Raw genomic sequence first — 17298 nt, 5'->3', positions numbered from 1 at the left:
ATTTAAATATTTTTCTGGACAAATTGAGATGAAGCAATACTTCTGTACAGAAAGATTAATGAGGGTTTTATATATATATTTGGAAGACTCTGAAACCTAATTAGCATTCACCACTATAATTCTTTCAGACTTCTTTGAGAGATGTGTTTTAGCAAAAATAAGTCTCAAGTTTGACCAAGAAGCTATTTCTTCCTGATGGGGGGAAGAGCTGCTTTATAATTTTCTAAAATAAATGTGCTCTTGAGAAAATCAGGTATTTGTTACTATAAAATGTTGGGTGTATACCTAGTTGCATCGCAGAAAAACTACTGTGTGTGGGGGTGGAGGGGAAGCCTATAATTAATGACTATATGAGTCATGTAGTCATTAGCCATATGGGATATAGTCATATAGCTATATGTGGGATTATGTGGGATTATAGACTGGCACTATTCTCAAGTTGTATTTTGCAGTTCAAGACTGTTATAAAACAAAATTATGGAAATATGTCAAAATAATCATTAATGTTTTAAAAATTAGCCACACAAAAATATTTATATTTTATTATAGCAAAGATTAAATGGAATTTTGAGAGAGAAAAAAATAACAACATTTTTATTCTCTCATGTATTCATCTAAATACATCCCTTTCATCTTTCCTAGGCTTTGCTAGAGGTGGTTAACGACCTCTTTGAGGAACAGACTGACCTGGAGAAAATTGTCAAGAAAATAATGCACCGGGCCCAAACTCTGCTGAAATGCGAGCGCTGTTCTGTTTTACTCCTGGAGGACATCGAGTCACCAGTAAGCCATCTTTTTTCTGTCATGTAGAATTGGAGACTGCGGGAATGCAATAAAATTTAGTTTGTTTGTAAGTAAGTGTGTGAAATGGGGACTGGAACCACCCTTCTCATGACTCTTCTAATTATGGGGTGACTTTTTGTACAATTGAAGTCTTTTATTTTTTACATGCGTTTTCAGTCTTGTATTGCTGTCACCTTAGAAACACAGACTGTTACGCTGATAGGGACCTTAGTGACATGTATATCTCAGTCCCACGTGTTTACAGGGAACTAAGGGATGAATGGTTGGCCTAATCTCACAGAGCTGAATAGAAGACAAGCTCAGGTGCTGGTCTGGCTTCACATTCACCCAGCGAGGCCCCGAGTACTGATGGGCATGGATTGCAGTCCAGACAATGCTCCAAGGTCCTTTTACTGAGAGGAGGGAGCAAACTAACACTGGAGAAGCAGTGCCCTTGGCTCTTGGAGCCCACACAGTTGGGACTGAGCTGAGAGGGGTGACCAGCCTCAGGTGGCCTGGGCGGTGCAGCAGAGGTTTGTCTTGTTGCTTCTGGCCTGGGAAAAAGGCTCTTTGCCTGCTGCCTTGGACCTCTGGACACTTGCACAGAACGCCCAGTCAGATGGAGGAGGCTCATTTCTCCTTCACTGCAGGGGCTCCTGTTACTCCAAAGACCAGCATCAAGCTAGGTCAAGGGCTAAGGCTGCCGCACCTCAGCTTTCAGGTTCTGTGAAGGCCTGTGGCTCTTTAGGGGAAATCTGCTGGGTAAATACACAACAATATTGAAAATAATGATCATCATCAATATACCTTCCTGAAAGTTAAATGTCTAACCCCTCAGCAGCAATTTAATATCTTTGCTGAAAACTCCCTTCAAAGACCAAGAATTGTCTAGCAATTCTGTTTTCATACCTCCGAGAATGCTACTTTACTGTACTTAACCTAGACAAGGTTATTGTCTTTTCCTTTCAGTTTGTGTTTCACAAAGAAAGAAACCTTGAGACAAATTTTGGAGATTTAATTAGTATTGTAAAACTTACAACATTATGTTTTTAAAATTCACATATGTTTAAAATGTTTAGGAATGTTCCCCCATATTATAGCAGAGTTGGGTTTTTTCTATTTCAGCAGGTGTGGTTTATACCAACAGTTGTCTTGCAAGTATCCTATGACGTGTAAAACTCAGTGGAACCTTGGTAGACACACACACACCCCAGCCCATATTTATGGAGTGCTTCTGGTTGCTTTGTGAAGCACTTGAGTTTGTTGAATCCTCACTGCATCCTGATGAGATAGATATGATCATCACCCTCATTTTATAGATGAGAATATAAGGCTTACACAGTTGAATGACTTGCTAGAGTCTCCTGTCCCCTGACTCTAAGCCCCTGAAAAGAGTGGGAAGAGGTGGGTTCTCCTTGGTGCCTGGCAGGCTGTGAGAGCTCTCACTAAGCAAAGGCAGGAAGGAGTGGGATTCCTTGAGTCACTTTTAAGTCCCTGTGAGGGCAAGTGGCTGAGGGGCCAGGTAAAATCTGGACCAGGACAAGCTCACTGTTTGCTAGTTCAGTTATAAACAGACATGGAAGTAATTTAAAACAGCTCAAGGTGGTCATTCTTGCCAGTCTTCTAACATGGATGGCCCGGCCGGCATGGCTTAGTGGTTGGGTGTTGACCTATGAACCAGGAGGTCATGTTCGATTCTTGGTCAGGGCACATGCCCGGGTTGCGGGCTCAATCCCCAGTGGGAGGAGTTTGGGAGGCAGCTGATCGATGATTCTCTCTAATCATTGATGTTTTTATGTCTTTCTCCCTCTCCCTTCCTCTCTGAAATCAATAAAAACATGTTTAACACGGATGAGTTATACTGTGGTCTTGCTCTTTCCCAAATCAAAGAAAATTGATGACAGAAATTGATATGGAAGGTGCTGGAGGCAATAGTAGCAGTGACAGCAGTAGCTTTATGCTACAGAGTGTGGAGGGGGTCAAAAACACTAGATTAGATAGTATAAGCATAAAGGTGTTGGTATATTACCGCAAGTTCAAAAGACCTTTTAACTCTCACAGTTGAACATTCTGACTGCAGTTGTGGGGATCAGAGCAGAAATTCTGGACCATTCCCCATCATTTCTGCTCTTTGTCCCCCCACCCCCACACCCTGTCCTCAACATGAGGATGAACTCTTCTTTTTCATCCAGAGGGTCAGGGTCTGGGGATAAAAGTGAGCTATATGCACAAAGAGGAGACTAATCTGCTCAGTCCCTTTTTAGAAGCTGTGGAGGTATTTTGCCAAGGTTGCTGCTTGGACTTCAAAGATAATCAAAAAGCATGGCACCCAGACAAAAGGATCAAGTCACCTAGCGGAAGGAATGTATTCTGGTGTCAGACTTCCGTGTACCATTCTCCAGTGCTAAGAGAAAATGTAGCAATAGCTACAAAGTCCTCAGGGAAAGAAAATGTGACCCCACAATTTTAAATCCAATCAATTTACATTCAATTATGTAAGCCACAGATAGACATTTTTAAATTACAAGAAAGAGTTCAGCAAATATAGTTCCAAGCTGTCCTTCCGAAAAATATGAGAGATTGAAATCCAGCCAAGCAAGTGATGAAGAAGACATAATAAATGAGACTAGTATTGAGTACTGAATGCATCTAGAACCAAGGTTAAAAATGATGGGTCATATACTTGTAGAAACAAATGTAAACTTATGTTATAAACCATTACAATTGTCCTGGCTCCCCATGTCCCCCAAGTGCCACAGGGGCAACAGATGCCCACACATGCAGTGGTTTGCATTTCCGAAGAGGAATATTGTGCTTGGAGAATCCACCTCTTTTCCATAGAGTGGTATCAAGCCTGTTGTGTGGAGAGAGATGTTACCTCATCTCTCAAGTTTGTCCACTATAAACACAATCCTGTGAAAGGAACCAGATAGAGAGAGATCGGGGCCTTGCAGTGTAGGCACAACAGGAAGACTGTGCATTCAGGGCTCATGTGCCTCTCCCAACAGGTACCTTGGTTACATGGAGTATTTTTATTTCAATGTGATACATTTATCAATCTTCCTTTTTGATTTGTGCTTTATGGTTGTTGTCCAGTTTTTTGTTTTGTTTTTATTTATTTTTTTAAAATAACAGCTTTACTTCCATGTTAGAATGACTTTCTCTTATATTTTCCTTAACCCATCTGGTATTTATGGTCTTCTTTATCCATATAGAATTTATTTTTTGTATAGTGTAAAGCTGTGTGTGTGTGTGTGTATATATATAGTCTCAGAACTGTTTTCCCCCCACTTTGTAATGCCACTTTTATATTACATCAAGTTTCCATATATGCCTGAGTCTGTTTTTGAGCTCTCTATTTTGTCCCACTGGTTTATGGGTCTTTTTCTGCACCAGTATCAAAATGTCTAAATTTCTATAATTTTAGAATACTCTTGCTATCTGATAGGGCAAGTCCTCAATGTTGTTCTCCTTTAAAACTGGCTTGCCAGGAGAGAACCTAGACACAGAACCTAGCGAGAGAACCTGGCTGAAGAACCCAAAGACAGAACCTAGAGACAGAACCTAGCGAGAGAACCTGGCTGAAGAACAAGAGACAGGTCTCAGAACTGTTTTCCCCCCACTTTGTAATGCCACTTTTATATTACATCAAGTTTCCATATATGCCTGAGTCTGTTTTTGAGCTCTCTATTTTGTCCCACTGGTTTATGGGTCTTTTTCTGCACCAGTATCAAAATGTCTAAATTTCTATAATTTTAGAATACTCTTGCTATCTGATAGGGCAAGTCCTCAATGTTGTTCTCCTTTAAAATTGGCTTGCCAATTTTTGACTTGTTGCTCTTCCATACAGATTTGAAGAGCAGCTTATCATTTTCCTTGAAAAACTGTGTAGAGATTTTGATTGAAATTGCTTTAATTCATAGATCAATTTGGGGGATTTCTGCAAGTAATAGAATATACAAGGGAAAAGGGCTTAACAAGATTTGTATCTTGTGTAACAAGAAGTCTGCAGGAGGTGGTCCTGGGGATTGTGCAGCAGCCAGATGATATAATCAAGAACCCAGGCTCCGTCATTTCCCTGTGTTTGTCTCAGTGGTCCGCCTTCACCAGCTGGCTCTTACTCTCACCATCCAGGAGGCTGGCGCAGCTCCAGGCACCATGTCATTAGATAACTATGTATCAGGAGAAGAAGAAAGGGAAACTTCGTTTCATATGTTTTTCTTTTAATCAGGAAGGAAAGTGGTTTCCAAAAGAGGCTTTTCCCATTGACTTTCCATGACCCATTAGTCAAGAACAAAATGATGTTGTTCAAATCATTTATAGTCTTAATAGTGTTGTTTCTCATCTGTCATTCTCTGATAGAGGTTTGTTCAAATCATCAGCCTGAGATTTGTCTATGTCATCTTGTCAAATTCTGTAGGTTGTTGATTTAGTTATCTATGTTAATATTAATGTGCATGTGTTTTTAAATTTGGGATTGCAGTTTATTTTTATGGGAAACTGTTTTTGTTTGTGCCATTGTTTTCTTTCATTCTTTCCTGCACTCTTCCCTCCCTGTCTAGTAGTTTGCACAGTTCCGTGGCCCCTAGTCAAGAACCAGGTCTACTATGGGTGGCTTGGGTCTCCTGCTATGTGATAATATTACACTCAACCAGAGGCAGTTTGGTTCAGTTTCTGGAGGTAAAGCTGAATCATCTGTCTCCAAGGAACACTTTCAGACCCCAGACTCCAGTAGGAGCTGACATTCCAACCATTGCTGCCTGACTTTTTTCAGATTTGGCACACAGCAGGCCTGTCTCCAGGCTTGTGTCTGAGAGATCTTTATTTCCCCCTCCTCTCTGGTTCCTCCTTTCACATCGCTTTTTTCTTTCCTTTAACTTCTAGATGTCTTTTTGGGTTTTCTCTTTCTGTATTTTATCAATCTTTGTTTTTGGAAGGGAACAGATGTGCCCAAGCATGAATTTATAGCACCATCTTTACTGGCATTACATACACTACTTTTTACAATCGGGAAAAAAAGTATCATTTTAGGGGAAAAAAATACGCCCAAACTTTCTTCCTCAAAAAATAACTTGTGCTTTTCTCTATTTCATTAGAATCATTCCAGGAGACAAGAACTTCAAATTACTTTTTTGTGATTTGAATATTTTAAAAAGCTGGTTATTACAGATGTATGATATTTTATGACCTGTCTACATTTGAGGGGGAAGGGGAAGGTATAATTTAAATTTAGTGGTAGAATTAAATTTCACACTCTTAACTCAGTGTCTAGAGACTGCATTCATAGTTGTTAAACTGGCCAGTCGGGTGTAAACTGATCAGTTTACTCAGTGAATACCAAAAATAGAAATGAGAAATGCCTTTCTAAACCCTCTCTCCTGCCAAAATTAATATTTTACCCTCTTTTGCTTCTCGTAAGTGTTTTAATCAATCAGTTTCAAGTGACTTTGTCAATGGTATTTTCCACTAGACTGAAAAAAATGAAAGGATTGTTCCATCGCTAGCTGCTGTCAACATTACGTACTATTAGTCCTTTGAACTGAATATTCCCTGCTAATATGCCATTCCATGAACCTGTCTAAGCAATTTCTATCGCTTCTCTTAGTTCCATTCTAGCTTATGTATTTACTATCATGTCTATTTCTTTCCATGCTTAGTCAAGGAAAGCAAATGTAGCTATTTTAATCTTATGTCCTCAGGCACTGTCTCAGCACCACTATTTACAAGTGTTCTTCTTTCATGGATAATCCTGATGGCAGGCAGCTGTGTCGTTGTCCAGAACTCCATGAAATACTTTATAGCTGAGCTTATAAATAAGCTCGTATTTACTATCATGTCTATTTCTTTCCATGCTTAGTCAAGGAAAGCAAATGTAGCTATTTTAATCTTATGTCCTCAGGCACTGTCTCAGCACCACTATTTACAAGTGTTCTTCTTTCATGGATAATCCTGATGGCAGGCAGCTGTGTCGTTGTCCAGAACTCCATGAAATACTTTATAGCTGAGCTTATAAATATGAAGCTAGTTCCTGGAGTTCATTTTCTAAATCATGAAACACAAACTACACTTGTTTTCCAACATGTTCCTTAACTTCTTGGTTCATATGAAATACACATACAGTTAAGCCACTAAACTAGATGAGCTCCCTGAATCCAACTCCCCAGAGAAAGAGATGGGGTGATCACCATTGTGCTGGAACAGCCTTCAATTCAATCCTCTCCATCCTAAATGGATAGTAAAAATTGCTCCAGGCTTTCCTTGCTAATTTTCTTTCTTTCCATTTTCTCATCTTTCTTTTGTTAATTTTTCTTCTCCCTCTAAGGTAGCTAACATAAACTCTGTTTCATTTTGTTCCACGTGTTTTTTTCTAGAGTGCAAAATGGAAGATATCTAAAAATTCTGATGATTATCTGATGAATGTATACATATGTATATACTCATCATTAATAATTAACATATCAGATCATATGTTTGTGTACATTAATTAACTTTATTAATAGTTATGTCACTAAATTAACTCAACTCACATCCTTAATAATTTGTTAAATGATAAATATATGATACATGATTAGTGATGTGAGTTGAGTGTGAGAACAATAAATGATATATCATTTATTTAAGCTAAATATACGTATATGTATACATGTTACATATGTGTTAAATCTATGCATGTGTACTTAAATATATACATATATTTAACATATTTAAATCATATATAACATATCCTATATAATAAAGAGCTAATTAGACCAGATGATGGAATGACCTTCCAGAACGACCTTCCAGAATGACCAGTGGGCGGGGGGGGGGAGGGGGGGGCTGCAGGGTCACAAGGCAGCCAGGGCCATGAGGGCCGAAGCAGCTGGGGCTGTGAAGGCCTACTCTTGCACGAATTTTATGCATCGAGCCTCTAGTAAAATATATAATAATCTCTATATATAAAAGCCTAAGCGACCGTTACGATGAAACTATCGGAACGACTGGAACTACCGTCACTATGATGCGCACTGACCACCAGGAGGTAGACGCTCAACACGGGAGCTGCCCCTGGTGGTCAACGTGTTCCCACAGTGGGAGCGCTGCTCAGCCAGAAGCCAGGCTCACGGCTGGCAAGTGCACCTGCCCAACATTCATGGTCTGTCACCTGTGCTATCAACTTAACTTTTGGTTCTCTTCTCTGTCTTCAGCCTCGTTTTATTCCTTTCTTCTCTCCCCACTCTCAACCTCCCCATGGTTAGCTTATGCAGGTATTTGCTCTATATCTTTTGCACATATAGTTCCAGTGGAAGACAGAATGCACAAGGAGACTAAGGAAGTAATTTCATCCAGGTTATTGCAATAGGGAGAACATTCATTAATAAGGAACATCTCAAAGAAAAGGAAAGGGGTCTGGGGTTTTACAGAAGCATGTAGACAAGAAAGTTATCTGTATCATTTTTGTGCATCTTGGGGGAGTCATGAGGAAGGATGGAGACAGGACTAGGGCAGGTGGTCATTTGAGGTTAACCAATTCTGGAAGACAAACAGTAGGAGGTTTTCTTTATCATTACTGGTTTTTGGAAGCACAGGACTGAGGTGAAGAGCAACTCTGTATTGACTATTGTCTGCAAACCCTGCCTCTTCCCATCTATTGTCAGTCTTTCTCTTTTTAGCTCAGTGTCCTTGAAAACTAATCTCTACATACTGTGCCACTTGGGCTTTCTTGTTCTCTAGCTTCCAGTTGAGTTTTACAAATAAGAGGGATCAGCAGAAGATTCAAGGGCAGGAGGAGAGAGAGGTTGGAGGTATTTATTCCCCTTGTTCTTTCTCTGCCAGTTGTAGAGATGGCTGGATTCTTGTAAGGCCCCTTTCCACAGCTCCAGCCCCTCCTTCCATGCCTCCTTCTCTCCCTCACACTCTGGTGTGTTCCCTTAGACCTAAGGCTGCTTTCCAAAGCTGCTAGCCCCTACTTTATAAAGTTGCCTATGCTTCTGTAACTAGCCCCTTTATTGAATTAGGTTCAGTTAACTCTATTGAGTGCTCTGTTTAATACCAAAATTCTGATTTTGGAAAAATTTTCTCACTTCTCAGCCTACAGCACTCCTGCTCATACTTCAGGACATAGTTCACACGAACCTTCCTTCAACACCCTTCTCTGTGCACTTCTAGCATTTTTAATATATACCATGGTGAAATGTTACATTTGTGAATTGCTTCCCCTCTGTACTGTGTTGTGAGTTAGTACCTGGTACACTAAGCATTTGATAAATGTTAATTGAGTGAATAAATAATTTATCAAGAAGGATAGTAGTGGATGAGCATTTAATCATTATTTTGCCCTTGTAGAGTAGTCCTCTTATGGAAAAACTAGAGGCCCAGTGCATGAAATTTGTCTAGGGAGGGTGTGTGTGTGTGTGTGTGTGTGTGTCCCTCAGCCTGACCTGCACCCTCTCCAATCTAGGAGCCCTCAGGGGATGTCCTACTGATGGCTTAAGCCCGCTCCCAGTGGTTCTCTGCTCTCTGCAGGGCCTGCCTGCTCCACGCCGCAGGCTGTGCTGGGTGCTGCCTGCGGGCCACACTTGCCTGCTCCCTGGTTGTTGCAGTGATGGCCAAGTGGGCCGTGCTGGGAGCTGCCTGTGGCTGCGCTTGCCTGCTCCCAGGTCCCACCACAACGGCCAAGCAGGCTGTCCTGGGAGCTTCCTCCTACCTGCTGTCAGTCTTCACAGAGGCGATGAGGTTAATTTGCATACTCACTCCTGATTGGCTGGTGAGCGTAGCAGAGGGACAGTCAATTTACGTGTTTCTCTTTTATTATATAGGATGGGGGTTAAGAAAACCCTAATTAAAAAAAGGGGGATTACTTAGATCATTTCTATTTTCTTTGTGGTGGTAGGAATATCTATTTCAGCATGACTTTTTTTTTCTTTTGTACTTTTAAGTTGTTTTTAAATGTTTTTAAAAATGGAGAGGAAATCAGACCAACTAGTGCCTGATAAATATCAAATCAAAAAGACTTCTGTCCATGGAGCTTTTCCAAAGAACAGGCAGAGATGCGTGGGGATATTTTGTTTGCTTCACTGTGGCATGTGCACTGCCTTCCCCAGGGTGTAGTAATCAGGGCTGATCAACAGCCAGTGGAGCTCGGAGCCACTTTGTTCAGTTTAATTGACCTATAAGCTACCTCTGATATTTCTTTTATAAGATTCTCTTTTTACTTAGTGTGTATTTATTTAATCTATGTTCATTTAGTGTATCTATAATAAAATCAAAATTGGATTTAAAGAATAAATTTTTAAAAATTAATAAAACTGCCAAACTGGTTTGGCTCGGTGGATAGAGCGTCGGCCTGCGGACTGAAGGGTCCGGGGTTTGATTCTGGTCAAGGGCATGTACATTGGTTGTGGGCACATCCCCAGTGGGGGGTGTGCAGGAGGCAGCTGGTCGATGTTTCTCACTCATCGATGTTTCTAACTCTCTATCCCTCTCCCTTCCTCTCTGTAAAAAATCAATAAAATATATTTAAAAAAATTAATAAAACTAAGAACCACACAATTGGTCCAAGTCAACGAATAAAGCAGGAATTTTATTCGTTTTCATTTATGCTTTCATCTGTTTTTATTAGTTGTAATCTCCACAGTGAAACTATATATCCCATTAAATTTTATCAAAATAGTTCAACTGTTTTTGCTGTTGCTGTTTTTTAACCCAGGTGTCTGACTATAAATAGTTTTCTACTTAAATGCATTATATTTTTAATAAATTTCTAAGAATTATCACACAAGGTGTGAAGTTAGGGAATATCCTCTCCAATACTGTCCTCGCTCATGCCTCCAATGACAAATTTGGGGCTTCCCAAGACCACCCTCAGCCTCAGTATTTTGCTGAAAGGGTTCACAGAACTCACTGAAGACTGTTATACTCATGGTTATGGTTTATTAGGAAAGGAGACAGATTAAAATGAGCCATGGGAGGGATGCATGGGCAGAGTCCAGGAGGGTTCCAACAGTGGAGCGTCCAGGTGTGCTCCCTCCCAGCGGCAATGTGTAACAACATGCATTAAGTATTGCCAAACAGGGAGGGTCACCCGAGCCTTGGCATCCAGATTCTTCACTGGGGTTTGATCACCAAAACCTAGTTGGTTACCCATGTATTTGACCTCAGTCTCCATCTCCTCCAAAGGTTAACTTATACCAGGTGATCCAAAGACCCCACCCCCAGATCACATTGTAGGTGTGGCTAAATCACATTGTTACTATCTGGCTGGCCCAATGCACCTGGGTAAACAAAGACACTTGGAATGGCTGGACGTTCCAAGGGCTTAGAGGTCACCTCTCAGGAGCCAAGGGCAAAGGCCAGACCTTTCTCTGGGTAAGGTTAACTCTATTACACACAAGATCAACACCAAGGTTCACGAATCCAGTGTCTGACTTTGATCAGCACACCATGGCCTGGTTTACTGGGGGACACAACTAGTACTCTCCATGATGTGGAGTGCTGAAGTTGAAAGATGCACAATCTTTGACTTTCCCTTTATTTACTAAACATGAGTTTAGGAAATAAAACAAATAAAATAAAACAAAATGTTACACCCTGGTTGTTGTTTTTTCCCCAGCATGTGATTTAGGTTGGAATTAAAAGTTCTAACATTTTAGAAAAACATGTTTCTTCCTTTTGGTAGTTTTTAAAGTTCCTCTTTTTGCCATGATTGGTGTGTTTCAGTGGTTAGAGCATCAGCCTGAACACCAAAGGGTCTCGGATTCAATTCCTGGTCAAGGGTACATACCTGGGTTACAGGTTCGATCCCCAGCCCTGGTGGGGCTCCTGCAGGAGGCAAACAATCAATGTGTCTCACATTGATGTTTCTCTCTCCCTGCCTCCCTCCCTTTTACTCTACCTAAAAATCAATGGAAAATTTATCCTCAGGATGAGGATTAACAATAAAAAATGTTCCTCTTTGATATTTCAAGAGTTCACACATTCTGACATTTCATCAAGAGGTACTTTTTTTATCTTATTCTTTATGATTCTAGATTTATAACTTTTATAGCTTTAAAATTTCAGGATTTTCTATTCTACTTTTTGTCTTTTTGTAAGCCGCTATCCCTTAGCAGCTGAAAAAAAATATGTTTAAAAGATCTTTATTCTCTTTTAAACTCTGGACATTCCCCATGTTTGTTTTCCTAAGGCACAGACAGTTCCCCATTCTGCAAACATAAACACTTATACTTTTTATCCTACTATTGTCCTACCATTTTAACTTTAAGAATTATTTAGGGTATACTGGTAGTTTAGGGATTTATTATTTGGTGATAGCAAATAGTCTCTCTGTGGCTCCCTGGCCTTGTGAGATCTAAGAATAGTCTAGGGAGCACTACTTTTGAGGAGCCAGAACAAATTAAGCTCTTACCATAAAGTAAGCTCCATACACACAGGGATTTTTTTTTTTTCACTTTTACATGTGTAGCCCCAGGGCCTATTGCTCTACTGACACATACAGACAATACATATTTGCTGTGTCAATAAACTGCTTTCAAAAAGTTAAAAGCCTAACCTTTGCAAAAATCTAAAGCAAGCATGTATCAAAGATTTATTGAATTCATTAATGAGAGAAACCAGCAATGTGGTAAAATCAGTTCTAAGGCAGGCCCTGAAAGAACGCTGGCATAAGACTGCTAGGTTAGATTTTAAAAATGGCTGCTATCATCCAGGACAACAAAATTGTTACTATGGGCTTATCTTTTCTACTGCACAAAAATCATTTCCATTTCTACGTAGACAATCCGTGTGCATAGCTATAGGACCAGGAAAGCCTTTGTGTAACGTGAAGCTGTGAGAACCATTGCCTCAGTGGGTCCCAGTGTCGACAATCACCCTGCTTCCTTTGAACTTTTGCCTAGTTGTTGCCCATTCTGGGTCCCCCTCCTCAATATGTGTGTTCAAGCGATAGGCCTCATGATGACTTCCCAGTTTCCTCTCCCCTCCCTTCTGTTTGACCCAGCTACATTTAAATTACCCAGTGACAGTGCTTCCCGAGTGCCACAAGCTCCCCTACCCATGAACCTCAATAAAGGTACACGGCCCTTGCTCTGCAATTTCCCTGCCTGCAACGACCAAAATTTGGGCTTTGGGTGAAGGTTTGCTTACTTATATGTCTGGTGCCTGTGCTGGGACGCTGGCCAGGGAATCCACATGTGGCCTCTCTCTATGGTATAGTGGACTCAGGCTCCAGGCACAAGGATTCCATCAAGTGAGGCAGAAACAGCATCACCTTTGATGACAACCTCAAAAGGCACACAGCATTTCTTTCACATACTCTGTTGGTCAAAGTGGTCAGAAACCCACCTAGATTCAAGGAGAGAGAGAGCATAGACCTACCATTTGGTCGGAAGGTGGCAGGGTCATTTCATGGAGAGGGATGTGGGCTAGGAGACATTGTTGTGCCATCTTTGGGAGATAGAATTTGCCACATTAGACTATATAATGAAATATGTTTTATAGTTGTCAAGATTATTTTCTTGCAGATGAGCTATTGTTACTGCCCTGCATTGAGCAAGTCAGATGCAATTTTCTTTGTGATGCCTTTTCTTTTATCTTTTTCCTAATGTTGCATTTTCTTAGTTTGGGTCCATTACCTCACTGATAAAGCTTTTTAAATATTTAAGCTATTCCCAGTTTCTAAATCGTTTTCTCAGGTGCCCATCAATTCCCCGTAAGTGGTTAATTTAAAAGGTTTTTGAAGCATGACTGCATCTGGCACAGGCAAAGCTAAATGTCAACCTTGGAAGCATCCAGTGACATTCAGATGATTCCTTTCCGTATAAGGAACTCGTTTTTCTATCATGTAGCTTATCTTGTGAAAAGAGGACAGAAACAGTGCCTTTCCCACTCAACATGTTTAGTGTTATGAAACAGCTGGCCCTCCAGAGCATGTGGATTTGTTTCACTCCTAATTTCTCCATCTAGTTGTGCGAAACTGAAGATGAAAATCCCTACTTTAAAGAGTTGTAATAGGGAAATTAAACAAAGAAGCTTCTGACATAGGGCATGGCTCATAGTAAGAGCCAATGGTAGCTAGTAATAAGAACTACCTTTACATTTTCTGTGACCATAAATCCATTCAATGTAATAAATCTTGATCAAGCTCTTTTGGTGGGTGTGCTGGTTTCACTGGACAGGTCAGGGGGAAGTGTCCACACTGGGGATGATCTTTGAAGGAAGTGACTTCCTCCTCTTTACCCTTTGGGCAGTGGCAGCAAAATGTTCACTTGAGAACCATGATGAAGGTAACTTCAGGAGCTTGAGGTTGACAGAGGGCATCCTTTTTAAAAGGTGGTTAGCCTTCATGGATGTTGATTGGGTTGATAAAAGGACAGTAAAAAAAATTGCACTCAAATGAGATGTCCCTTTGCCTGCCCACCGCAGAATACTACTCACCTTATTGTAAAATATATACATAGTTAGTAAGATGTAATAAAACTTTGAAATATATGTTATGTAAAAAGAAAACACAAAAGTAGGATAGAATTTTCTTCCATCCCTTGGGATTTCATTAAAAAACTCTCTCTAATCTCCAATTATTGTAATAGCCATTATAAAGATTAAAACTGTTTACTGCATTGTTTTAAACTGTGAGAAAGGCTTAATTGACTTGAATTTGTTGTCTTTCTGTGTGGCAGGTGGTGAAGTTTACCAAATCCTTTGAATTGCTGTCCCCAAAGTGCAGTGCCGAAGCTGAGAACAGGTAGGGCTTGTGAGTTTCAGGTTTGTCTTTTGATCCTTGTCTTCTGTCCTTGGGGTTGGCAGCATTGCATATATTCCTTGAGGAGAGGAGTTGTTCTTTTTTTAGACCAGCAAGTACAGCCAAATATCATCACTGTTCTGTCTTTCAGGGCTTAAACAAAAACTGTAATTTAAAAATACATGTGTATACATCTCAAGCTGTTAATGAATGGAGTCAATTTTTAGATATTTCCTAACTACACAGACAGACAATTTTTTCTCCTTTATTCTGTCCTTCATTTCTCTTCTTCCTTTTTTGTTTCCTTATATCTGGGTAATAGCATCCCTTGGGGAAAAAGAGTGAGAGTTTCTAGTCATTCACTTTTTTTTTTGTCTCTAATGTATCTTTGAGGCTCTAACAGGCTAAAAGGGAGGGTTGGGAACAATCAGTGACTTTCTGTTAGCTTTGCACTGCCCTGAATAATAGCTGGGCTGCTGTAAAAATGTATTCTCTTTATTCTTGTCATCTCTAGAGGAAAGGCTAAAAATAGTAAAATTGACCAAAATGCAGAAATATGGAGAAAGACAGGTAAAGTGCTCAGGACAGCATGAGGATGATAATGATGAAACTGATACTAATGTTAGCAAGATGAACAGCTTTTATTCTTTGAGTGCTAAGTACAGCAGGTACTAGTCTAATCCCCAAATAATCCTGTGAAGTAGGCATTGTACCCTTGCATGACAGAGGAGAAAACCAAGGCTCAGTGAATATCTACTTGGTTAATATTTCCCAAATCTTGCTCATCAGTCAGAATCAAACTTGGAGAACTTGGTAAAAACTAAATTCTCAGGACCCAAACTGAGATATTTTGATTCACTATGCCGAAAGTGAAGTCCTAAAGCTCTATGTATTCAAAAGGCTCCCTGGGTAATGCCTGTTTCAAGGGTAATTTGATTTTATACATCATTGCCTTTGAGTTCAGAAATAGAAATCAGTAAATTAAAATGGACACTTTATTTAGTTACTTCACTTTTCATCAAGTGCACAAAGTTTAAAAGAAGCCTTTGTTACATACTGTATAATTCCATTTGTAGGGCATTCCTAAGAACAGAAAGCAGGCCAGTAGTTGTTAGGAGCTAGAGATGGAGAGAGGGGTTTACTACGAAGTGGTACAGGGGAATTTTGGGTTGTGATGAAACTATTTTATATTTTGCTTGCGATAGTGGTTGAGCATCAACTTATGAACCAGGAGGTCACAGTTCGATTTCCAGTCAGGGCACATGCCCAGGTTTCAGGCTCCAGGTTCGGGCTCGATCCACAGTAGGGTTGTGCAGGAGGCAGCCCATCAATGATTCTCATCATTAATGTTTCTTTCTCCCTCTCCCTCTTCCTCTCCCTCTCCCTTACCCTCCTTCCCTTCTCCGAAATCAATAGAAAAAAATTTTTTTAAAAGAATAAGCAGGAAAAAAAGGTAAATTTTACTGTCTATAAATTACACTTTAAAATGGGAAAAAGGAACCTTTTTAAAAGCTTTTTATTTTTTGTATTTATGTTTAAATCTATATATGTTAGCTAATCTATATCTAAAACTATACATAGACAATTACTGATGGTTTGTTCAGCAATTTTCCTAAAATTTTAATGTAAAATCACATGAAATATATTGGGGAAAAATATCTATTCATGCTTACTCCTTTAGCTAGTCATGGCCTCAAATAAGTTATCTCTTTCATATATGAGGGGGAAAAGCTTTATGGAATTGTTAAAACACCTTTGAAGTCCTAATACTTCACTGTTGTTCTTTTCTATGCTCTTGATTGTGTCCTCATAGTCACTGCAGAGTTAAATATTCTTGGTCTTTTGATTATTTTTAATGCCGAAAGGACTGCCATGTCAAAATGAGATGACCCAAGGCCCAGACTGCCCTTGGCAAACTTTCTAATAATAAAGAAAGAAAGGTCAGATTGTCTTTAAAGAGACATTTGAAAAGTGCCTTTGAACTTTGACATTATGAGATAGTCTTTTTAATCATTCTATTTATGGCCTTTAAATGAATGTAGAATGTTCATTTATCTCAGAAGACCTTTCCTGCATTGTCTAGTAATTTTCCTCTTGTAGATATGGGATCCTTCGGTCATTTATAGGGAGTTAAAGGGAAAAAGACAAGTGGCTTTAGCATTTACTTCACCAATGGCCATGGAAGAGACATTGAAATAGGCTATCAGTCTACAAATCACAGCCTGCTCTCAACATCTTGTAAATCTTTCCTTAACCTTTCATCATTTAACATCTTCATTATAGATAATGTCTATTGGATACCTTAGTCCTCTGGATAGCGCCTGTGGCTTCATTTACCAATGTTTTCGGGTACCATTTCAGTTCTGATGAACTCTTGTTTAAGGCTTGCTGAGTTTTATACAGTCCTTGAAGACTTTTCTAAAAACCAGTTTTGTTGCTGACTCATCATTTCTGTTTATTTTCTTATGTGACTAACTCTTTTGTCAAGGCCAGTCTCCTCTTGGTCTCCATGTAAGTAATACCAAATCCTTAAGCCCTGGCCAGGTAGCTCAGTTCATTAGAGCATCGGCCTGATATGCCAAGGTTCTGGGTTCAATCCCAGGTGAGGGCACATATAATAAGCAACCAATGAATCCATAAATTAGTTGTTTATTGTATGTGGAACAACAATAATGTTCCTCTCTTTCTCTCTCTCAAATCAATAAATAAAAAATAATAAATAAATAAAATCCTTGACAATTCCATCAGTGATAAGATTACCATGATATCATGATGGGCTTCTTCCACTGATAGGGGGT

At 39.8% G+C, this 17298-nt stretch overlaps 1 protein-coding gene across 1 annotated transcript in view; it reads left to right on the top strand.

Moving 5' to 3' along the window:
* The window catches only part of PDE11A (phosphodiesterase 11A), a 282794-nt gene that overhangs the window by 93604 nt on the left and 171892 nt on the right, over positions 1-17298 (top strand). Inside the window, exons 4-5 of the mRNA XM_005857619.2 lie at positions 643-783; positions 14439-14503. Coding sequence (XP_005857681.1) covers positions 643-783; positions 14439-14503 — 206 coding nt within the window. The remainder of the gene's footprint in view (positions 1-642; positions 784-14438; positions 14504-17298) is intronic.

This window comes from Myotis brandtii, unplaced genomic scaffold, assembly GCF_000412655.1.
Source record: "Myotis brandtii unplaced genomic scaffold, ASM41265v1 scaffold112, whole genome shotgun sequence".
Taxonomy (NCBI): domain Eukaryota; kingdom Metazoa; phylum Chordata; class Mammalia; order Chiroptera; family Vespertilionidae; genus Myotis; species Myotis brandtii.
This window is presented reverse-complemented; position numbering and strand designations above follow the sequence as displayed.